Below are 20,818 nucleotides of genomic sequence, written 5' to 3'. Positions count from 1 at the left end.
CTCTTGAGCTTCTTCGTATTTTAGCTTCTTCGAGATGGGATTTGAGGCAGCCATTGTTTCTAATGATCGCTCAGAAACTAACCATGGTTGTGGGAGAAATTGCTTGGGACCATGTTGCTTTCCTGGTAAGTTTTTTATTTCTTCTATGTTTTTTGCTAATGGTTAACCCTTTTATTTTTTCGATTGTAGGAGCGCGAGTGCCTCTTTACTTGTATGGTGAGGCACAGTGTATGGATACCAAGGGAGAAACTATAGACTTCCTACACTCATTTATTCTTGCTCCGGTATGTTGTTCTCTTAGATTAGTATGTATAACTTTCTAACTCAATCTCTGGTCAGTGGATGGAGAAGCAAAAACTGGGACTCTTCCGCTACGATGTTACCTCATGCGAGACAAAGGTAGAAATTTTTTGTTATTCGCAAATAAAAGAATTAATATTTGATTGAATAGATTCTTTCGGGAGATTGTGGTTTTATTGCCCAACTCAACGAGGGCAGGCATTCAAAAAAGCGTCCCACTGAGTTTAAAATGGATCAAGTTTTGCAAGATTTTGATCCCAGTAAATTCAACTTTACTAAAGTTGGCCAAGAAGAAATTCTCTTCTCTTTTGATCCAGAAAATTCATCATTGGCAACTAGCTCAAATATGGTGATTATTAATGTGAGTGATTTAATTTCTTTCCTTTTTAATATATAATTATTAACAATTTTTTTAACAGGTGAGTCCAATAGAATTTGGACATATATTATTGATTCCAAGGTTACTTGATTGTCTCCCACAACGTTTAGAAGTAAACACATTTATTATAGCTCTTCAAATGGCTAAACAAGCAAATAATATATACTTTAGACTTGGATTTAATAGTTTGGGAGCATTTGCTACAATCAACCATCTCCATTTTCAGGTATGTGAAAGAATAATATTTTTATATTTATTACTGTAAGCTAATTTTTTCTTGATAATAGGCTTATTATTTGGAATATATATTTCCAGTAGAGAAGGCATCGAAAAAGCTACTTGTTAATCATGTGAAGGGTTTTAATATTTACAAATTGGAAAATTATCCTGTGAAAGGCATTATTTATGAGCTTGGATCAAGTAATTTTCAAGAATTATCATATCAAATTGTTACAATATGCAATACTCTTGAAGAACAAAATATTCCATACAATGTTCTTATTGCTGATAAGGGATCACAAATTTACTTATTCCCACAGGTAACTCATGGTAGTTTTACATGGTTTCTAGTGATTTTTATTGCTAATTTATTTTTCTTCTAGTGTTTTGCCGAGAGACAAGTTCGTGGTGAAGTTGAGGCCGAAATTTTGGAAACACAAGTCAACCCTGCTGTTTGGGAGATAAGCGGTCACATAGTTCTCAAACGCAAGCAAGATTTCGAAAATGTCACCCAAGAATATGCATGGAAACTGCTTGCTGAAGTTTCACTAAACGATAAAGCCTTCAACAAAATCATAAACCTTGTAACAAATGATAAATATTACTCCAAAATGTAAACACCAATGTAAAATATATAAGAAAAATGATCCACAATTTTAAGATCACTTGAAGTTCTTTACAATCAAATGAGAAGACACTTTAAGATCACTACAATTAAATGAGAAAACACTCAGGTGGAGGTGATGGATATCGGAGAGCATCAGTGCAATAATCGTAAATCATGTAATTCTTCCTCACCCAGCCTAACTTTTCGGATCCAAGGTTGCCTTCCATTTTGGCAGAGCTAAAGGAGCTTGCAGAAGAACTTGGCAGAAATTTAGAGCACGAGGAATCATCGCCACCCTGACCCTGACCCTGAGAGACAACACAGGCATCGGCAATGAAGTTCCGGAAGGAAGCGATGAAGGGAGCGTGGTTCCAGTTGGTTTTCACGAGCCCACCTCGCGTAGCCCAATCTTCCCCACTCCACAGGCTAGAGCGCATCGTCATGGGATTCTTGGAGGGGTAAGGAATGCCATTCTCTTCATTGTTCTTGAAAACTCTCACGGGAGTCGAATCCACCAAAAACCTGAAACGGGATCGAATTGTAAGCCGGGATCCAGAGTCTGGAGAGAAGAACTAGCAGCTTACACTGTGTGTTGCTTGGTCCAGGACATGGTGTATGTGTGGAAGTCCACCGTGGGATCAAACCACAAGTAAATGCGCTGCTCTCGGCCACCTTTGCCTCCGGCGTAAACATTCGTCTGGACGATGTAAGGCTCCCCGGACACGTTTCCAAGGAACTCGAAGTCGTACTCGTAGTAGTCTGGTCCAATACTGGGGGTGGAGTCCGTTTGCAACTGAGCAAAAGAAGATTTTAGATCTAGTGTCGACGAAAGCGGAGGTGCTTCTTACATAGAAGGACGTCACAGTACCAGCAGATTCGCCAGGCACGAGTTTGATCTCCATGCTGATGGTTCCAAACATGTACTGCTCCTTGGATTTGAAGCCGGACCCTGTTCAAAAGCAAAGCCTCAGCATGGAGAAAGTCCAGTTGAGAGAGTTACATACCAGATGAATTGTCAAGCTTGAGTAGGAGCTCAGTCCCTTCATTTGCTCTATCAACATGATCTGCAGACCAGGTAATGTCGACGTTGTCACTGAGTTTCGCATTGCTGCAGTATGAGACCACAGAGATTAGCAAAGAAAAAATGACAAGACCAGCCATGGCTGCTTACTCTAAGGTTCTGCTCGGCCTTGAGTTATATAGACGATCGATGTTGTTGTAGATAGATTAATTTCCGCAAGTGGAGTGGGGATCATCAGAGAATGGCATCACCATCGCCATCATCTAGAGTGAAGAGCTAATGCTGGAACTTCATAACAGGCCGCACTCAAAACCTGTACAGTTATATTTCACAATTCCGTGAGCGATCACTATTTTAGTGGCATGCTCAAGACTACGACTTGTTGACAGCAACAATACGTCATAATTACTACTAATTCTCCTGCACTAAAATGATAGATGCACGTACTTGTTTTAAGCTTTTGGAGTGTGGCCCAAGTCACGATTATCGAACTTCAAGAAACTCAAATTCATATATATCTAAAATAAATCCGCTTGCTGCATCCAAGAACAATTAGTGAGCATAAAGAACCAAATTTCACGCACATTTTACGCACCTCAAGCCGTGCTAAAACCACGGCATCCACCAGACATACATATGTCCCAGGTTTTCGTGAGACACGGCCTCCTGAATCAAACGATGAGCTTGGCCTTCTACCGAGAGTGGTAAAGACGGAGCTGCAGCAACACCTACGACCACTCCTTGCAAACGAGCCTCGATGTTTGCAAGCGCTCGCTGGAAAGCCCAGTCAGTTCCAATACATAAGCCAAAGTGACCAGTCACCTGAGCATGAGGATTTTGGACTTCCGTTGCACTCGACTTGTGAGACTTCGTCCACTCCACTAGAGGATCGTGGATAAACGTCTCTAGAACGCTCATGAGCGTCTCTCGGTTGGCTCTAAGAACAGACAAGGTGATTTCGCAAGTTCGCAAAAACACACCTTCATAGCCTGTTATACCGAGGCCGTCGACCATGTTCTGCAAGTTGCAGAGCTTCAGAAAAAAAACGGACGGAGAAATGTTAACGCACCTGTGTGAGACGGAAAGGAACAAGTTCTGGCTTCTCGAGCTGCAACCCCTTGTCGAAAAGGCAGCTAAAATCCACGTGAACGCAGTCACCCGTCGTAGAGTCGTAAAGAATGTTTTCACCGTGTCTATCCCCAAGCCCCACGATATGTCCCACCATTGACCACACTGCTGTAGTGTGAGCATAAGCCAGCCTCGATTGGAACCAAGCCGTTGGCTCCGGAAACGTGTTGAGAAACCACTTGTGAAAAACTGGAGGAAACATCGGTAGTATCTTGTCACGCATTAGCTCGGTGGCGGAGATCTTCTTATCTTTGTTGTCCTCGTAAATGCGTTTGATGGTCGGGTTGGTCTCCTTGGTAAACATGCCGGCCGAAACGTATAAGTCCTGTAGAATGTGTCGTAGGCCTCTCGTATGTGACACCCATTCCACCATTCCACAGTCTTCTGTCAGTGGTATTACTGCGAACGTCCGAATGTAAAGCTTCCGCCGCCTGCTGCTGGGGTCTTTAGAAAGCAGACGGTTGATCATGCCTGTAAACTCCATCATTCGAGCGTCTTTACGCAAGTCATCCTTGGGTTTGCAGAGAAACGGATGTTCTGTCCCGTCGCTTGCAACAAGCACAACCTGACAGAACGATTTAGATGCTTGTAGTTTGAAAAACTTCTGCCACGCATACCTTTTTGGGCCGCTGCAACGATACCAGTATCTCGACGTCGTCCCGAATAGCAAATATCGTAGAGCAGTCGCCAGACGGGAAAGGATTGTAGCTCGAGTTTGAAAGGCCATCAGCGGGCAAAGTTACAGCAAGAGCTCGCTGGACTGGCATAATTACCTGGAGGGGCATCATTCTCTTGAGAGAGCTGAAGTCGCTTGTGGACAGGGTTAGAGACCGAGCTTTTTCACTTGCACCGGGGGCGAAGCATAGTCGGACCATATGCTCGATGAAAGTAGCAAATTGAACAAACGTCGCTCTCTCGTCATCGTTGCGAGTTGAAAACTTTGCCGCTTGAATTATCTCTGTAGCTGCACTGCGCCTCTCAGGAATATCTGACTTCGAAACAGCAGCCATCGTCCACAAGGCTTGCTGAGGATAAGCTTGCAAAACACTTTGGATGATTTGCTTCACCAGCCTGACCACTTCCTCATTGTCATGACAGATCCTTGAGACTAGCTGGGGAAGAGAAGCAAGCCACTGATATGACGGAAGTTCTTGCAAACAACCTCTCATTATAGCCATCACCTTCAAAAACCACACTTTAGAAATTTCTCGAAGAACGATGAAAAGCTTACCCTGACATGCGCGGCCTTTACGATCTTGTTTGAACCAAGACTTTCACTGCGATACGCACTTCCAAACTCGAACCACAACGTCAGCAAGCGAGGCAAGGCTTGGAACAAATGGTGGTGACTTCTGTGCAGCGTCTTCGCGTAACAAAGAACCGTATCGGGGAGATAAGTCCACCATGGCTTGTCGTCAGCATTACTGCCCCGCTTCGTTGTGTTACTTCTGTGCTCTTTGTTTTCCTCCTGCCTTTTCCTGGCATCCACTAGCAAATCGTCGTAGTACCTTGCCATGTAGAAGTATCCCTTCTCCCACATTGGCTGCAAGTCTTTCACTCTGGTGTAGATGCTGATCACATCCTCCTTTTGTTTCTGCCCTGTACAATGGGCCCATCTTCCCAAGAGAAGCAAAGTTTTTGCTGCATCGTTGCATACCTGTTCTTCGACTGTCAACTCTAATGCTGACTCCGTCTGCGAGGTGTTAAGGACAAGTCCTGAAAGAGCAGCACCGCTGGCGGTTCCAAGAACACTCAGAGGTACGTTCACCAAAACTTGTTGTAGCTCATCAATTGCGCGATGCGTTTTCTTCATATCCCAGAAAAGCTTGGCTCTTTCCCTGTGTGCATTCGGAGCACCAGCAGCTTGTGCCTGAAGTATGGCCCGGTTTGCAGTCTCGTAATGGCCGGAAGTCCTGCAAAGCTTTGCATACTGCAGCCAGCAGCCTCCCATTTCGGACTGCAAGTCACAGACGGAGAACAGCAGTCTCCGAAGTGCCAGTATAGGTTCCCTTGTCGAGAGCGAAGGCAGCGTCATCTTCAAACGTCCGTTCCAGTTCTCAAACAGTTGGTCTTTGTTGTCGCCACCTTTGTCAGCCAACGAGAAGAAATCTTCGAGCTCCCGCAGCATGTGTAGCTTTACGATCACAGGATACGCCCGGACGTACGACTCCATACTGGCGGCCGCGAGCGGTGCAAGCAAAGCAAGCCTTGCATGCGTAAGCTGCTCTTGGAACTTCACCTGATCCTTGGAGCGAAGTGCTTGCAGTACCTTGGCCAAGCTAAGATCGAATGCCGAATCACTTTCAGTACTTCCTGCCTCTAGTTCAGAGCCATGAACGTACTCATTGATCAAGTCCCACTGTCCGAGCCGCCAAGCAGCTTGAACGCCACGCATGTACCACTCTCTTCTTGAATCTCGCAAGCGAGCCAGCAGTCCATCAACATGAGTTACCATCGCCTGGAAATGTCCCATGTTCACGAGGCAGTCTAAGATCCCGGATTGCCAGTATAAGCTCTTTGGCTCCAGCTCCAAAGCTTGCTCGCAAAACGTCAATGCCTCGGCCCAGTTCCCAGATATCTTGTTGATAAGCACTTGATCCTCCAGACTTGCACGCTTTTGCAAGCGAGCTATTCCCAACAGCCCGTCGGGCTCGTCCAGACCACCGTAAATCTTCAAAAGGAAACCGACGTCTTCGTCTTTGAATGTGCCACTCACAAGAGCAGCCGGATTAAGAGCTCCAGACTTCTCGCGAACGTAAGACTCGTAGTAAAGTAGCGCTCGAGCGTAGGCACGACAACGAAAAGAAGCCGATGCCAGACTCTGCTTCGGTATAGAAGCCAGCAACTGTCCAACTTGCTCGCACTGCACTAAAAGCTTTGCGGACAGTTCCTTCGCTTGTGTCGAGCGTGATCCCTTGCTTGTTAGCGCTTTGGAGTCGTCCACCCACTGTCCCAGATTATCTAGCAGCATAAAAACGGTCTGCATGCTAACTTCGCCACCCGACCCGCAGAATGCATTGTTAAGATAAACTGGCTGCCCCGGCTGCCCGTCGTTTCCAGTGCCAGCTTCAGCCAAGACTGCTAGAATTTCGTCCGTAACACCTGTGCGCGCCTCCTGACACCCGTGGCAGACTATGTCCAGTATGAGATACGGGAGTATATATAGTGCCGTATCCATGTCGTGTCTTACCACACCTCTACAAGCACCGAGAATCGATGCCATCTGACCGGTTACTTGCGAGAGCAGCCTTCGACACCACAGATACATCCACCTCCTGAACAGTATCCCTTGACGAAAAATGGGCCCGGAAGGCATCGGAGCTCCAGAAACTTTGAGCAGGTACTTCGACGTTAAGCAAGGACTGATGATCTCTTTGACGGCATCGGAGAACCTGCTCCACAACCTGTCCCCAAGCTGTAGCTTGCTCTTTTGAGTCGGCTTACTCGAACTCGATGGTGGTCTTGAGACACCTCGAGCTTCATGGCAGCCTGTGAGCTTGAGAAGCTCTTGGATAGCTAAAGCTGCTGCATCTTGCACGTCGGTATCGGATGCTGCTCGGAGAACTCTGGTCAAGTGCTGGTTTATCAACTGGAACACGAGATCCTCTTCCGTGTGCTGCATGCTCGAACGATGTCGTAGGCTTATTTGTAGCTTGACGGGATCAATAGCACCGAGACCACCCAAGCACTCGGCACAGGCCAGCTTGAATTTCTGTCCCGCTGATGTCCGTGATTCCTCCGAGCAACCACGCAGTAACCGAGTCACGAGGCTGCTCACTGCGTCTGCATCCGCCGGTGTCTCCCGAAGAACGAGTGCAGTGATATCGTTCCTTTTACTGGACAGTAACTTGAGCAGCTCAGTTGCGGTGACGAGCCTCAAAGATAGGCTCTCATGGTTCAAACCTTCGCCTGCTCGTAAGAGTTGATCTCGTAAACTTAAGAATCCACGCACTTCGTTCAAGACGGCGTTCACAGCTGCCAAAGGCTCCAGGCTGGGAAGTAACGGCAGTTCTTTTATCTGGTCCCCCAGCAACCTCCTGTTCTTGAGTATCAGCTCCTCCAAAATTTGTACTGCCGCATCGATAGTTGATGACTGTTCAGATTCAAGGCACGGCATCAGCGCCACGACGATTTGGCTTGCGACAGTCTTCAGGTTTGCTGGGGAAACTTGAGCGAGTCTTTTGACAAATGAAAGCCAAACGCTAAGGCTCTCATACTGTAAGTCTTGCGGCTGAGAGAGTAAAGCCATGATCTTAGGAATAAAAGCACTGAGATGAGAACCGATCATCTCTAACAAACGCTCGATGCACCTGAGAGCCTGCTTTTGCATTTGGACGTCTTCCGAACGTAAGAGTTTCCGATCAATGTTGTTCAAGAGGCGTACAAAATGTTGCCTTAAGAAACTCGGTAGATCATCGGATCCGGATATAATACGGGCAACTTCTTGAATCATGGGACCAACTCTTGCAGACCTGCAGTTCAGTTTTAGAGGAGGAAAATAAGAAACTTGTGAAATGTTACCTTTTAACGGCTTCATCGTTACTCGTGTCCCCAAGAAACCAAACTAGTTCGTCAAGTAACGCAGGCAAGACAGCTGCAAATATCTCACGAGCATCTGATCCCGTCTGTGCTTCGTAGAAATGCAATGCAGCCATCAGCTCCCTTCCGTCCGCTCGAAGTAAGAGCACGGACAAAACCTTGTGGCACCATTCGAGTAACACCAGCGGCAAACTTGTCTGTAACAGATGCGCTAGAGCATTAAGCGTTTGAGGAGCTCTTTCGTCGTGCTGTTGATCCAGTATAAGCTTCGGAAGCACGTAAGGTATCATTTTTCTCAGTAAGTCGCCCGTAGAAATCTTCATCACCGCTTCGGCAAATTCTTTGACGAGGAATGGACGAAGAACAAGGTTCTTCAAAAAAAACTCGAACAATATCTCGCTCGAGCTATCGACCATCCTTTCCACGCATCTGTTACTATCGGATGGCCACTGAGCAGCTGCTATCTCGCATATGAGTCTCACGCTCACGGCCCTTGCAGAAACTTCACTTTTGTCGAGCTGTTCTATAAGAAGGATAGTAGCAGACACCCGTAGATCATCACCCTTTGCCACCTTCCCAACTTCTGCGACGGTTTCCATAAGAGTCTCTAACACGTCTGGATCTGTCGCTATAGCCAAGGCATCTCCCAGCTTCTTAAGTATTTCGTAGTCCCCGGACTTGTGGCCAACTGTGCAGTACCATATATGTTCCTGAGTCAGCAAGCCTCTGAGTTGAGAGCAAAATGCTTTCCGCGCGGAACGATCAGGATGCAGTGGAAAAACATCTAGACACTTCACCCATATGTCCCTCGCGTCTACTTCAAAACTGTGTGCAAGGAGACGAGAAAGGTTTCGTACGACAGCACTTTGCACCCGATAGGACCGATTCGTCAGAAGCAGCGTCAGTACAACGGTTTTCCAATATGGATACTCCAAGTCTTTAAGCACCGCACTTGCAGAGGCAATGCCGTTGTCACAGATATTGCACGAGAGTTGCTGCATGTCTGACGTTGGGACAAGGTTTGCAGCGGCGACACAGAACAGCTTTCCAATAGTTGAGCATAGCGCTTCTTGAACTTGCTCATTGTCCTCGTCCATACCCCTGCATAAAATCATAAGTAAAGAAGCATCTCAAACGAAATGTTTACCTTAGAAGTTCAGAGAGCTTTAACCAGCTCATAGACGAATGGGCGACCAGCAACGGAATGCACGTCACTGCTGCCGATCGGACACGCATGTCCTCGTCTCTCAATCCAAGACGAAGTAGATGATCAGCATTGAACCTTTCAGGCTCTTTCATCTTGGAAAGAATCGTCATCACGTGTAGTTTTGCCTTCCAAATACTATCTCCTTGAGAAGCCGTAAATCTAAACCAAGGCATCTCCAGAACACGCCCAACTACTTCTTTAACTCGGCAAAACACCAATTCCGGAATTTCTGAGTCTGTGGATAAGAGTCAGCAGGAAATGCAGCTGAATAGAGAACCTCATTACCAGGATGAAAAATCAGACCCTCAACTGCTTCAAGAATGATAGACAGCTGAAACTTTGTAAGTTTCGTTATCAGCTCCTGTAAGAAACGCATTAGTGATAGAAGAAAAAGGACCGGGAGATAGAAATACTTGCCTTCGACTTGGATAAAATCAGCCATTCACAAAAATGTTGTAAAACTAGTCGCAGGTAATCTGTTCCTGGTGCTCGGCAAAAGGATCGAGCAAGAACACAATAGCCTGCTAATAAGCTTTCGACAGGCATTGTACTGCCTTTATTTTCCATCTCCAGCCTACCAAAAACTTCATGCATCTGATCAAACGAGTTTTCCACTCCACAGGTCAAAGCTTCACCTTCACGTAGCTTGCGTCTTTTGGAACCATTTTCAGCATTTCCGGCATCCGCATTGATAGCAATTTGGAGACAGGAGCTGAACGGAGACATAATGTCGGGAACAAAAATCATCGTTGTGAAAGAGAGGACGCAGCTGGAATATATTGGGCATTGCTTGAGAATAATTGACAAAATGTTGCAGAACGCGACCTGAAATTTTTCGATAAGAATACTTCCTGTACTAAATAATAGAAACAGACCTTCAAGTCGCGACTAGCGGACGTCATAATTGTAGTTGGAAATAATTCCAAAAACTTTTGAGCCGTGCACTTTACAACATCTGGTGCGCTCTTAGAATAAAGTGAAAGCAGACTGGAGCCAAGGCTGGAATCGTAAGTCGACGTCCTGGAAGTTTACACCATTTCAGTATTAGAAACATTTTAAAAACAGAACAAACCTAAAGGCTGGAAGTTCTCCATTTCTGGGTAGAGACAGCACGGCCAAGATTGACAAAATCGCCTTTTCACTGGGAACAACATCAGCATCGAGTTCAGATGTTCCAACAGCAAACATTTCAAAGCAAACCTGCGCAAGAGGACTATTACGCTCGCTAAGTTAACTTGAAGTTTGTACCTTGTGTAGATTGCTAGAGCCATAACACATAATTGTGCCAATGGCAAACATGAAGCACGGTGTCACTAGACCTCGAACGTGAAACGAGTCCTCGGTAAAAAAATGTGTGAGAAGCTTAATAACGTATACCGCGAGAGGCTCCCATCGAGCCTTTCCAGTAACGTCAATCGAAAGCCCAGGGGCATTCGAGGATTCCCAGCACGAAAGTGCAAGAAACCTGTCTCCGTCTCTTTTTCCTCGTAGACAGGAAAAAGATTCCTGGAAGCAATTCACCGATATAGTTGCAGGAGATGTAACTCTCGTTGGAGGGGAAAAAAAGGAACCAACGGATGCCAAATCTGCAACACAAGCTTAAATTTTCAATAGATAGTAGCAATCGCAACTTGATATACCTTCCACGAGCAATAAGGCGTCGATAAAAAAGTACTGGAAGACCTCCCATTCTCCCTTGCGAAGAATTGAAACGAGAGAACGCAGTGTCTCAAACAAACACTCGCAGCATCCACTGCAAGTATTACATTTTGGTGTCAAGTTACTCCATACACAAAAAAACGAAGAAATAAAAAATTTATACCTCGCAGCGGGCTCGGCAAGAAGTGGAATCAACCTCGCAACAACAGGAAGAACAGCATGAGCTTTGCCATGGAAGAGAACACCGGGAAAATGATCCACAGTGTGCCGCACCAGCTTCAAAATCGCCAAAATCTCCCGTCCTTTCACTGCCAAGCGCACGAAATAAGCCTCTCTTCCCCTATCGCGACCGCATACCTTTCTCGGGAAGAAAATACGCGTCGAGAAGAACAGGCAACACCGACCGGAAGCGCGACTCTACCGGATCATCGTTCTCCGGCTGCGTCTCGGATGACGAGTCGAGCTTGCTGGCGATGCAGTCTCCCAGATCCTGGAGCAGCGCCGAGAGATCCACCATAGCCGCTTGCCGCCTACATTCATCTCTCCCCCCTATTTCCCTCCAAATTTAGGGTTTAGCTAGGGCTTTAGTGTAACTTCATCCGTACTAGAATATTTCAGGCATAATCTTTAACTGTACTATAATATTTCATGAATATCACAGTCCGTACTATCAAGTATGACAAGTCAAAAGAGAACACTGCACAAACTGAGTTTTTGCTCCTACTACACTGCTTGCTGGTAACAAAACTGCAAGCCTTCTCTTTTCTTCCATCATCATGATCATCATCATCATCATCCACCACTTCACCCAACATTGGCTCTTCCCCATAAACTTCTCTCCTACGATCTTCGCTCGCTGGCGCGATCTTACTGCGTCGCCACAGCCATGCTGGAAACCATGCCGGTGCCACTCTGCCCGTTGTCACCACCATCACAACTAGCTAAAGGATGGAACGCTGACGGATGGAACGACTGAGCTTGATGAAGACTGTGGTAACCATTTGCTTGATTCGCTGCTGAGATCATTCGAGGGTGATGATACCCGGCAGCTCCACCGCTTTCCGCCGATCCGGCTCCAGCGCTGTTGGACTTGGCGTCAGAGCTATCCGAGCACACTGACGAAGCTCTCTCATTTACATCGTTGCATCCTTTCCCATCTTCCTTGGCTTTGGTGTTGAGGAACCGGCCGCCGCATCCCCTGGCTCTCCTCAACGCGTGCTGGTGTCGCGATTCATGTAGATATGGCTGTGGAAAAACATTGGTTCAGTCAAGTTCTACAGGAGAAAAGAGAAGAAACACTAGTTCCACGAGAGGAAAGGAAAGAAAAGAAACTTACTTTCCTAGTCTTCACGAGTTTGTTCTCGAGCTCCGCCTTTGCTCGTATCTGCCTCCTGCGAAGAATGCCGTGATACTGCTTCGCGTTTACATACACGGGCTCTTCTTCCATCATCTCCGACGGCAAAGGCATTCGACTGTGCTGCATTCCTAGAACATGAGGATGCATCTACATGAAACACAAAACGCGTGAGTGAGACCGACAATTCCCTACTGAAAAGAGCACTACCATTGGCACTCCCTGCGCTCCATAAGCCGCAACAAGTCCACCGTAATACGGATCATACGGATAGGCTGCGCGAACCTGGAACGAGTCCACAACACGAAAGGTCATCAAACTTCTGTCGCTCTTTTCGTTTTTCAGACCATTGGGTGACCGAGCTCGAGCTGGGGAGGCCGGATGATAAACTCTCCCGGCGGTGGAGGAATTCCATTCGCTACTTCACCGACAGTAGCCACAGCAGTAGCACCATTCTCATCCACAGCTGCTGAAGAGAAAGAAAGAAATGTATGAAAGGTTTTGCTTTGAAAGAAAGAAAGAAAGTTTCCAGCAAACCTGTGCCGGAGGAAGGCGCTGGTAACTTCTGGGCTGGAGAAGAAAGAGTGTGACCATCGTGTGGAGCTTGAGGCTGCTGCATTGGGGCGAAGTTCACTCTCCCGCCGCTCGCACAACCATCAAAAGCAGCCTTTTGAGTGACAGTAGCGGACGATTGAGCGCCCCACCACGGCAATGACGCCGCCCCGCCACTAGCAGCAGCTCCAGGAGACGATGATCGCGTATCCTCCTCGCTTTCAGGGATTTCTTCACCGCGCATCGGTCTGGCGGTCGCCTCCTATCCCAGCAAACCCTACACGGCCAATCTTGCTCTCAGCTACCGGAAATTTCAGAGAATCGCGAGCGAGAGAGTGAAAATCTCGCAAAGAATTCACCTTTTGCCTCGCAAGCTTCACGAATGGAGAATAATCGCCCTTGCGCTTCTCGGCGATGTCGAGGCCACCAGCTCCTACGCCAATACCCTAACCCTAGGCACCCAAACATGAGGTAGACGAAGATGACTCCCTGGGCCGGTTGCGGGATCTGCTGACTGGCTGTAGCCCGTGCACGGCGGCACCGCCATCTGCGGCGACCAGGCTCCCGCCACGTGTCTCGCGATCTTACCGGCTCCAGCCGGTGCCCGTGGGCACGTGTCGCTATGAATCCGTTAGTGGAATCTCTGTAATTTAGGGTTCTTCGCCCATGCCCGGGCGGGCGATGCTCCGGCGGATCCAATTCTCGCATTCTCGATTCTCTAGGCTTCTATCGCTCGATGCAGCTGATTCTTGCGGCGGCATCGCCGACGGGAGAGGTATGGATGTAGATCGAGCTCTGGAATCTCTGGAAGAATCTCTGGACAAGATCGGCAGCTATAGCAGATTGCTCCGGTGGTGTGGCGAGGCGCAGGCATTGGCGGAGGGCAGGAAAATCCACGATCACGTCAGCAAGAGCGATTGTCGCGCTGATCGCCGGCTAGCGAATATGGTGATTGGGATGTATGGGAAATGCGGCAGCTTGGAGGAGGCGCGTAGAGTTTTCGACACTATAGCGATGGCTCACAGGAATCTCTTCTCGTGGAGCGAGATGGTCTCGGCTTGTGTTCTCAACGGGGATTACAGTGGGGCTGTGGGATTTTTCGAGAAGATGGTGGAGGAAGGTGTTGTTCCGGACAAGTGCCTCGCCACAGTGATGATCACGGCTCACATCCGGAATGGCAATCCTTTCAAAGCGCTGGTGATCTACTGGAGAATGCACGCTGAGGGTGTGAAACCGGATACTTTCACGGTGGGCCTGGCTCTCAAGGCGTGCACGCTTCTGGGAGCTCTCGAGCTTGGTCGCGCTGTGCATGCCAGCATTGCCGCGACGGAGTTTGAAGACCATCTCATCGTCGCCAATTGCCTCATCACCATGTATGGCAAGTGCGGGAGCTCCAGCGACGCGAGGCTTGTCTTTGACGGTATGGAACAAAGAGATGTTGTCTCGTGGAACGCACTGATTGTTTCGTATTCGCAGGTGGCCAGAGACTCGACGCTGGCGTTTAGAGTCTTCCAGGAGATGCAGCAGGATGGAACCAGGCCTGACGCTTTCACTTTCGTCGGCATCTTGGATGCTTGCACGGACTTGGAGCACGGTAGGAAAGTCCACTCGCAAGCTACAGCAGATGGTTTCACTACAGATGTTGGCGTTGGAAACGCACTCCTCAGCATGTATGGACGCTGCTCCAGTGTTTCCGAGGCCAGGGAGGTGTTTGACGGCATCCTTTTGAAGAACTCGGTGTCCTGGGCCGCCATGCTCACGTCCTACACACAGCTCGGGCATGCCAGAGAGGCTATGGAGCTTTCTCGGTTGATGAGCATGGAAGGCTTTCGACCGAACAGGGCGAGCTTGCTTGGCTTGTTAGCTGCCTGTGCAACGCTTGAAGACTTGGAACAGGGACGAAAGTTTCACGCTACTTTCCTCGCGAGTGGTTTCATGATGGACGTGTTTGTGGAGACGACGCTGGTTAACATGTACGGGAAGTGTGGGAGCTTGGCAGAGGCAAGAGGTGTTCTTGAGGGGATGGAGGTGAAGAGCGTGGTTTCCTGGAACGCGATGATAACAGCATACGCACAGCACAGGCATGGAAGAGAAGCGCTGGAGCTTCTCAAGAAGATGGACTTGGAAGGCATTCCTCCGAGCAAGGTGACGTTCGTGAGCATTCTCGACGCCTGTGCGAGCTCGGGGGATCTAACACGTGGAAGAAGTGCTCACTCTCGAGCAATTGCCACTGGTTTTGGCGGCGATGTCAACGTAAACAACACGTTGGTGAGCATGTACGGGAAGTGTGCGAGCTTGGACGAGGCCAGGAAGGTGTTTGACGAGATGCCGAGCAGGGATCTCGTTTCCTGGAACGCCTTGGCCGTGGAGTACAGCCAGCACGGCTGCGGCAAGGAGGCTCTCAAGCTCCTCTGGAAGATGGACCTGGAAGGCCTGAAGCCAGACAAGATAAGCTACACGGCTCTTCTCAACGCCTGCGTCTACACGGGTGAGGAATCTGCCAAAGCCATGCACAGGCGAGTTTTGGCCAGTGGCTTCCAGCTCGACGGCAACATCGTCGCAAACTTCCTCATCAACCTCTACGCAAAGTGTGGCAGCCTCGAAAACTCCAAGTGCGTCTTCGACGGCCTGAAGAAGAAGGACGTGGTCTCGTGGAACGCAATGCTCACGGCCTACATCCAGCTCGACTCGCCGAAAGAAGCTCTCAAGCTCTTCCAGGCGATGGACATGGAAGGCACGAAACCGGATCAAGTTTCATACGTCCTCGCGCTCGATGCCTGCGCCGGTGCCGTGGCCCCGACTCAGGGAAAGCTCTTCCACTCCCGAGTGGCTTCTCAAGGCCTGGACAGCGACGACACCGTCCGGAACGCGATCGTCAACATGTACGCCGAGTGTGGCAACTTGGACGCCGCCAACCGCGAGTTCGAGAGGATCAAACGCCGGGACGTGGTTTCGTGGACAGTCATGGTGGCGGCCAACGCGCAGCACGGGAATCCCAGGGACAGTCTGAAGCTGTTTTGGAAGATGCAACAGGACGGGACGAAAGCCGACGACGTCAGCTTCCTGTGCGCGATACTTTCGTGCAGCCACTCGGGGCTCGTCAAGGACGCCATGGCGTGCTTTAGCTCCATGGTGGAGGACCATGGAATCCAGCCGCTGGCGGAGCACTTTGGGTGTGTCGTGGACGCGCTGGCCAAAGTTGGGAGGCTCGGCGAGGCGGAGGAATTCAGCCTGGCTATGGATGCCGTGTCGTGGCGGGCATTCTTGAGTGCTTGCAGAGTTCACGGCGACGCAAAGCGAGGTGTCAAGGCCGCGAGTTTGATCGACGCAAGCGATCCAAACTCGTATGTTCTCTTGTCGAATCTGTTGACCAGCCAGTCCACGCTGGAACCTTTCCAGGAATCTCTCGGCTGACAGTGGCCTTTGTGTTTGTTTTTCTTTGTTTTCTCTCTTTCAAGCTAGCTATCAGCGTTGCTGTGCTCCAAGAGGCACTCACTCGCTCGAGGCATTGAAGGGAAAGAGCCGGAAAAAGAAACCATACAAAAGATATCAAAGACTAAATATTTTTCTTGTGTTGTTTTGATCATGTCGTGGTATGGCGATGGTAGGCCACCTTTCATGCGCCATAGATGCGCATGGGTCCACACCGAAGCTCACGCGCGCATGCGATGGTGTCGTTTTGCGCCTACCATGACTCACGCCATGGGTCCATCCACACCCATGCCATGGGGGGTATCCACGTAGAACATTCTAACGCATATTCGCGGGAGGGATCTTTAGCCATTTAAATAAAAGCGCGCGATTACGTGCACGGACAGTGTCCAGTGTTATGCGACCCTAAACTATTCCCAAGGGTTAAGATTGTTGCCACTAGAGACTACATTTGATCTGGGCATCTTTCCTATCAAGCTCAAGGGAACATTGTCTCGTTGTTTTTGACCACACCAACTAATCCACCACATGGGAATCTTGTGGACACGTATCTATTATCGCAATAGAAGCTAATCGGGACTAAACAATCCTGTCATAAACATTCGGCAATATCTATCCGTGTCCAATATAAACTAGACAAATATGAATAACCAAAATCCAGGTGCATGAATGATGACGACGCGCTCGCTAATTAGGGCTTTTTCCCCGGCCATGATCCACCACCCTCCACTACCTTTGTTTGTAAGTTTTTGCCAACTCTAGGAAAATGATGGCTGGCCATAATATTATTTTCTTGGCTCGTCACGGGCTGGAACAAGCAACCAACATACTTTTCACATTTGACCTACCACCCCGGGCGAGCAGGAGCCCTAATTTGTGGGGTGGGCACACGTACGCACGCGTGCGCTCGCCTTTCAGACACAGAATGGGGAACACGAGAGCGTGCATGCCGCAGGATTACGGGCGGTGACCAGTGCTTTCCTTGATTTCATGCCGTGTCCATGTGTCGTGATTTTCCTCTGTTTTTATATATTAACTTCAGAAGCCATGTGAACAAATGCGTTGAGTTGAATGAGGATGAAAGGAGGCGGTCAATGGGAGTATAAGTTGCTCATGTAAGACATTTTTTCATCCTCAGTAAACGATGCCTTTTCTGCCGAACTCTAGACAGTGGGAGAGAAAGAGCCTCGAAGCCGTTTCAGAAGAAGAAAAACATAAAATCTCCACGCGCGGGATCCCACATCTCTCTAGGGTTTTGTTAATCGCCGTCAATTGCGTGGAACAAGCTGCCAGGAAATCATCCTCGTGGGCGACCCGCGATCGCGCTGTTAACACAGTTCTTGTAGTGCGGGTGGTATGTTCACGGGTGAACTTTGCATAATTATACGCACACCGCTCGTGGCGGGGCGTGAAACTCTGCCCGAAAACAAAAAAAGAGCCATTGCGCCCATCCCCTTTGTGCCGTGTCTCGGGACGTGATCGCTCCAACTTAAACAATCTTGCGTGTGGGTTTTGAAGATGTGCTGCAGCAGCAGCAGCAGACAAAAGACCTGGGCCTTTTGAATGCCGTGGAAAAATCTCCACCAGAGAGAGAGAGATCAGATGGTTATGCTACAAATTTTATGTTTTCCTGCATGTAATAGATAGTGTCTGGAGCTGAAACGCCGCGATCCATCCAAGATCCGCACCACTCCCTGATCCCCAATATCTCTTCACCATGTGCCCAACAAAGGACAGATTTTCAAACATTTGAACCAAGAAAGCTGCTCATTCTGACATTTGTAAGGTTCATTCTGACAACTTTTAAGGTTCAGCCTGAGTTCTGATCAATTTTTAGGGTTCATTCTGAATTCTGAACAAACTCTGACCACATTTCATAGGTAGTGCTCTGTTTCTTGGAGCAAAAAAAAAAGAAAAAAAGAAACAAGAAAAAAACAAAGACTGCTTCTAGCTGGAGATGGCCGTCATAGTCGTGTCCATCTCGCCGTCGTCTTCGTTGGTGGAATTCGATCCAGCTTCCTCGTCCTCGTCCTCGTCCGGATCTTCCTCCTGTTCATCCAGCCCCACGGGAGAGTGGCCGCTCCCAAACGCGCGGATATGGTCCTTGAGCGACCGCTTGTGCTTGAAATCCGAGCCGCAGCTACAGTACCACAACTTGCCGCAGTTCTTCTCGTGCGTGCGCCAGTCGCCGCGCACCGCGAACGCCTTGCCGCATTTGCGGCACATGAAGGGCTTGGCGCCGTGCTTGCGCTTGTAGTGCGTCTGGAGCGTCCGGAAGTCCTTGAGCGGCTTGGCGCGCGGGTGCTCGATGTTGTTGCGGCACCCCGGCGCGCAGCAGTAGCACGGCAGCCGGAGCATCGCGCTGGGCTGCGTGCCGCGGAGGGATTCGGGGCCGCGACGGTACTGCGATCCATGCCCCCACATATGCATCTGGATCATGGAAACAAAACCAAAAGAGAAACGAGTCAGTCATCTCCAGAGTCATCTCTTTCGCAAGAACAAAACCAACTTGACCGAAAGAGTACCATCTGAAGAGATTCTCTCAGACAAAAGAAGAGAAAAGGCTTCCAAGGGAGTCAAATACCTCAAGAACTCTCACACACGGCATCCAAGGAGAGCTCTTATCAACCAAAGATTGAGCACTCCAGCCAGCCATTTCTCTCAACAAGAAGAGAACACGATCCATCGACGAGACAGTGTGACGCACAAGTAAACTGGAAACGAAGAACACAAGATATCCATCGCAAGAACACGGCAAGAAATCGACCAGGAACGTCTCGACGCTTGATTACCTGCATGTTGTTGTAGCGATTGAAAGTCTTGCCACACACCGGGCACGAGAATTGCGTCGGGCCGACAAGGATCTGCGCGGGCGTTGGAATCCAGAACTGGCCCTTGCCCCTAATCCCCGCTCCCTGATCCTGGAACATGCAGGGATCCGCCACTGCCACCGCCACCGCCATCGCCGCCGAGCTGCTACTGCCCTGATCGATCGCCGCTGTGGCGCTGGCGCTGGCGCTGCTGCTCCTGCTCAAGGCGATCGCCTCCGTCGGGAGCCCAATCCGGAGCCCCGCGCCGGGGGAATCGATCATGGCGGCCTCCTCCCGATCCGAAATATTTGGCGACGAGGACGATTCGCGCCGCCGCCGCGCTCGATCTTGATCCAGCTGCAATGCCAGTGCCAGTGGGATGCGATCGTCGTCGAGAATGCCGGTCTGGATCTGCTGGACGCCATCGCCGCCGCCGCTGCTGCTAGTGGCGGATGCTGATCCGGAGGCGCTGCTGGAGCTGCTGCTGGCGATCTCTGGCGGCCGCCGCAGGCTGACGAAAGGGATCGAGGAGGAGGAGCAAGACTGCGCGCTTTGCCCGTGCTGATCGTAGAGAGGCTTTATTGGTGCGGTGGGGATCGTCCGATGCTCGCGATCCTGGCCGCTGGATGGCGACTCCTTCTTGATGCTTGGGGGATTTGGGAGTGGCATGGGAATTGGAATGGCGATGGGGAGATTCTGGTGGGCAGTGTGGTGAATTGCTGTCAAGTAGTGTGGCTTGATCCAATCTGGCAGCACATTGTTGACATTGAGATTGAGATGGTGGTGTTGCTGCTGCTGGTGATGCTGGTGATGGATCATTGCTTTGGAGCTCATGATCATAGAGAGAGGAGAAGAAGAAACAAGAGAAATTTCTCTAGATAGCAAGAAATTCTGGGTGAATCACTCCAATGGATCAATCAATGTTGGTCTTGGGCAAAATTGGGCAGCTGTGAAGGAGCGTCCATGGATGATCTCCATCAAACCAGTTAAGAATTTCTTCCTAGCTCCCTGGGATGGATTTAAATCACTCCACTCAAGAACTTTGTACTTTGGGTGTGTGTGATATGAGTGTGAGAGTGTGCGTGTGTGAGTGAGTGTGCTCCAAAGCATATAGTGCTGGAACTCAATTGAGACTTTGAATGAAAATATGAGAACTAAGGCAGTGTTGTTGTGGCTTATAAGTGTCAGGCAATGTGTGGGAAAATAATCTAGCTATTAAAAAAATCCTGGGAGAGAGCCAGCACTGCTAATTGTTACTGTAATACACAGCTGACTAACTTACGTATTTCTTTGTAGTTTCTGCTGTAATTTTTAACAATTTTTCCTCCATGAGCTCTGGCTTTTCTATCATACTTATTTACATGATAGATCTCATAGTGCACTGAGCCCATTATTTTATTAGTTTCTTTAATGGCATGCTAATCATCCTCAAATGGTTCCTCAACCCACACCATGTCCTTGCTCGAGCCTGGGCTTGGTGGAAGCGTTTCTGGCTAAAGACAAGTCGTAATCGTGTGGTTTTTTATTTGGATTAACCCGCAGACGAGTAACTTCCAGTTGATGAAGGCTACGTCTAGTGCTGGCTTGGATCTAGTTTTTTGCTAGAGCTTA

General features: G+C 48.9%; 6 protein-coding genes across 10 annotated transcripts; 2 read left to right on the top strand and 4 right to left on the bottom strand.

Annotated features, from left to right (window-relative positions):
* The first annotated feature begins 34 nt into the window (after positions 1-34).
* On the top strand, positions 35-1,515 carry LOC9638336 (GDP-L-galactose phosphorylase 1). Its single transcript, XM_002988585.1, has 7 exons — positions 35-125; positions 190-284; positions 340-399; positions 452-661; positions 720-905; positions 967-1,218; positions 1,282-1,515. Exons 1-7 carry the CDS (start codon positions 35-37, stop codon positions 1,513-1,515), a joined length of 1,128 nt encoding a protein of 375 aa, XP_002988631.1.
* LOC9638335 (probable xyloglucan endotransglucosylase/hydrolase protein 23) lies at positions 1,515-2,666 on the bottom strand. Its single transcript, XM_002988492.2, has 4 exons — positions 2,510-2,666; positions 2,354-2,454; positions 2,090-2,298; positions 1,515-2,027 (listed from the first exon to the last, which is right to left on the bottom strand). The coding sequence occupies exons 1-4, from the start codon at positions 2,664-2,666 to the stop codon at positions 1,613-1,615; spliced, it is 882 nt and encodes a 293-aa protein (XP_002988538.1). The 3' UTR covers positions 1,515-1,612.
* On the bottom strand, positions 2,516-11,609 carry LOC9638881 (serine/threonine-protein kinase ATR). 4 transcript variants are annotated; one of them, XR_002990650.1, is made up of 18 exons: positions 11,417-11,609; positions 11,223-11,367; positions 11,041-11,153; positions 10,649-10,986; positions 10,473-10,600; positions 10,276-10,420; positions 9,818-10,225; positions 9,686-9,761; positions 9,341-9,635; positions 8,176-9,294; positions 4,886-8,126; positions 4,272-4,835; positions 3,596-4,219; positions 3,349-3,543; positions 3,122-3,300; positions 2,974-3,062; positions 2,677-2,839; positions 2,516-2,613 (listed from the first exon to the last, which is right to left on the bottom strand). XR_002990650.1 is itself a non-coding variant. In XM_024662306.1 (16 exons), exons 1-15 carry the CDS (start codon positions 11,574-11,576, stop codon positions 3,133-3,135), a joined length of 7,719 nt encoding a protein of 2,572 aa, XP_024518074.1. In that variant the 5' UTR covers positions 11,577-11,609; the 3' UTR covers positions 2,816-3,062; positions 3,122-3,132. The 4 variants fall into 4 exon arrangements, 1 of the variants encoding a protein (XP_024518074.1); XM_024662306.1 differs by lacking the exon at positions 2,516-2,613 and having other exon boundaries at positions 2,816-3,062; XR_002990651.1 differs by lacking the exons at positions 11,041-11,153; positions 11,223-11,367; positions 11,417-11,609 and having other exon boundaries at positions 10,473-10,541; positions 10,601-10,752.
* A 94-nt stretch (positions 11,610-11,703) lies between these two features.
* Positions 11,704-13,425, bottom strand: LOC112341715 (nuclear transcription factor Y subunit A-1-like). 2 transcript variants are annotated; one of them, XM_024662307.1, is made up of 6 exons: positions 13,325-13,425; positions 12,951-13,242; positions 12,761-12,882; positions 12,624-12,698; positions 12,396-12,563; positions 11,704-12,304 (listed from the first exon to the last, which is right to left on the bottom strand). In XM_024662307.1, the coding sequence occupies exons 2-6, from the start codon at positions 13,207-13,209 to the stop codon at positions 11,927-11,929; spliced, it is 1,002 nt and encodes a 333-aa protein (XP_024518075.1). In that variant the 5' UTR covers positions 13,210-13,242; positions 13,325-13,425; the 3' UTR covers positions 11,704-11,926. The 2 variants fall into 2 exon arrangements, with proteins under 2 accessions (XP_024518075.1, XP_024518076.1); XM_024662308.1 differs by having other exon boundaries at positions 12,761-12,879.
* An 873-nt stretch (positions 13,426-14,298) lies between these two features.
* Positions 14,299-16,535, top strand: LOC9638334 (pentatricopeptide repeat-containing protein At3g57430, chloroplastic). The gene is made up of 2 exons (XM_024662406.1): positions 14,299-14,385; positions 14,442-16,535. The coding sequence occupies exons 1-2, from the start codon at positions 14,341-14,343 to the stop codon at positions 16,377-16,379; spliced, it is 1,983 nt and encodes a 660-aa protein (XP_024518174.1). The 5' UTR covers positions 14,299-14,340; the 3' UTR covers positions 16,380-16,535.
* Positions 16,536-18,247: 1,712 nt separating this feature from the next.
* LOC9638333 (zinc finger protein WIP5) lies at positions 18,248-20,375 on the bottom strand. The gene is made up of 2 exons (XM_002988490.2): positions 19,190-20,375; positions 18,248-18,827 (listed from the first exon to the last, which is right to left on the bottom strand). The coding sequence occupies exons 1-2, from the start codon at positions 20,045-20,047 to the stop codon at positions 18,345-18,347; spliced, it is 1,341 nt and encodes a 446-aa protein (XP_002988536.2). The 5' UTR covers positions 20,048-20,375; the 3' UTR covers positions 18,248-18,344.
* Positions 20,376-20,818: the final 443 nt, after the last annotated feature.

The sequence above is a fragment of the Selaginella moellendorffii genome, unplaced genomic scaffold (assembly GCF_000143415.4).
Source record: "Selaginella moellendorffii unplaced genomic scaffold, v1.0 SELMOscaffold_89, whole genome shotgun sequence".
NCBI classification, from domain to species: domain Eukaryota; kingdom Viridiplantae; phylum Streptophyta; class Lycopodiopsida; order Selaginellales; family Selaginellaceae; genus Selaginella; species Selaginella moellendorffii.
The sequence above is the reverse complement of the archived record's forward strand: the minus strand, read 5'-3'. Positions and strand labels throughout refer to the sequence as shown.

What these genes read in the sequence shown, in the direction of transcription:
- LOC112341715 (XM_024662307.1), bottom strand. Translation starts at nt 13,209, where the DNA reads ATGCGCGGTGAAGAAATCCCTGAAAGCGAGGAGGATACGCGATCATCG. An exon ending in TCGAGCTCGGTCACCCAATG is followed by an intron (nt 12,699 to 12,760) that starts GTCTGAAAAACG and finishes GACTCGTTCCAG; the next exon opens with GTTCGCGCAGCCTATCCGTA. An exon ending in GAGCGCAGGGAGTGCCAATG is followed by an intron (nt 12,564 to 12,623) that starts GTAGTGCTCTTT and finishes TGTTTCATGTAG; the next exon opens with ATGCATCCTCATGTTCTAGG.
- LOC9638881 (XM_024662306.1), bottom strand. Translation starts at nt 11,576, where the DNA reads ATGGTGGATCTCTCGGCGCTGCTCCAGGATCTGGGAGACTGCATCGCC. An exon ending in CCGCTAGTCGCGACTTGAAG is followed by an intron (nt 10,226 to 10,275) that starts GTCTGTTTCTAT and finishes GAAAAATTTCAG; the next exon opens with GTCGCGTTCTGCAACATTTT. An exon ending in AACGATGAAGCCGTTAAAAG is followed by an intron (nt 8,127 to 8,175) that starts GTAACATTTCAC and finishes ACTGAACTGCAG; the next exon opens with GTCTGCAAGAGTTGGTCCCA.
- LOC9638333 (XM_002988490.2), bottom strand. Translation starts at nt 20,047, where the DNA reads ATGATCATGAGCTCCAAAGCAATGATCCATCACCAGCATCACCAGCAG. An exon ending in ATCGCTACAACAACATGCAG is followed by an intron (nt 18,828 to 19,189) that starts GTAATCAAGCGT and finishes TCCATGATCCAG; the next exon opens with ATGCATATGTGGGGGCATGG.
- LOC9638335 (XM_002988492.2), bottom strand. Translation starts at nt 2,666, where the DNA reads ATGGCTGGTCTTGTCATTTTTTCTTTGCTAATCTCTGTGGTCTCATAC. An exon ending in CAAGCTTGACAATTCATCTG is followed by an intron (nt 2,455 to 2,509) that starts GTATGTAACTCT and finishes GCTTTTGAACAG; the next exon opens with GGTCCGGCTTCAAATCCAAG. An exon ending in TGGACCAAGCAACACACAGT is followed by an intron (nt 2,028 to 2,089) that starts GTAAGCTGCTAG and finishes ATCCCGTTTCAG; the next exon opens with GTTTTTGGTGGATTCGACTC.
- LOC9638336 (XM_002988585.1), top strand. Translation starts at nt 35, where the DNA reads ATGGGATTTGAGGCAGCCATTGTTTCTAATGATCGCTCAGAAACTAAC. An exon ending in ACTCATTTATTCTTGCTCCG is followed by an intron (nt 285 to 339) that starts GTATGTTGTTCT and finishes ATCTCTGGTCAG; the next exon opens with TGGATGGAGAAGCAAAAACT. An exon ending in CAAATATGGTGATTATTAAT is followed by an intron (nt 662 to 719) that starts GTGAGTGATTTA and finishes TTTTTTTAACAG; the next exon opens with GTGAGTCCAATAGAATTTGG.
- LOC9638334 (XM_024662406.1), top strand. Translation starts at nt 14,341, where the DNA reads ATGGCAAGTGCGGGAGCTCCAGCGACGCGAGGCTTGTCTTTGACG. An exon ending in CGCGAGGCTTGTCTTTGACG is followed by an intron (nt 14,386 to 14,441) that starts GTATGGAACAAA and finishes TCGTATTCGCAG; the next exon opens with GTGGCCAGAGACTCGACGCT.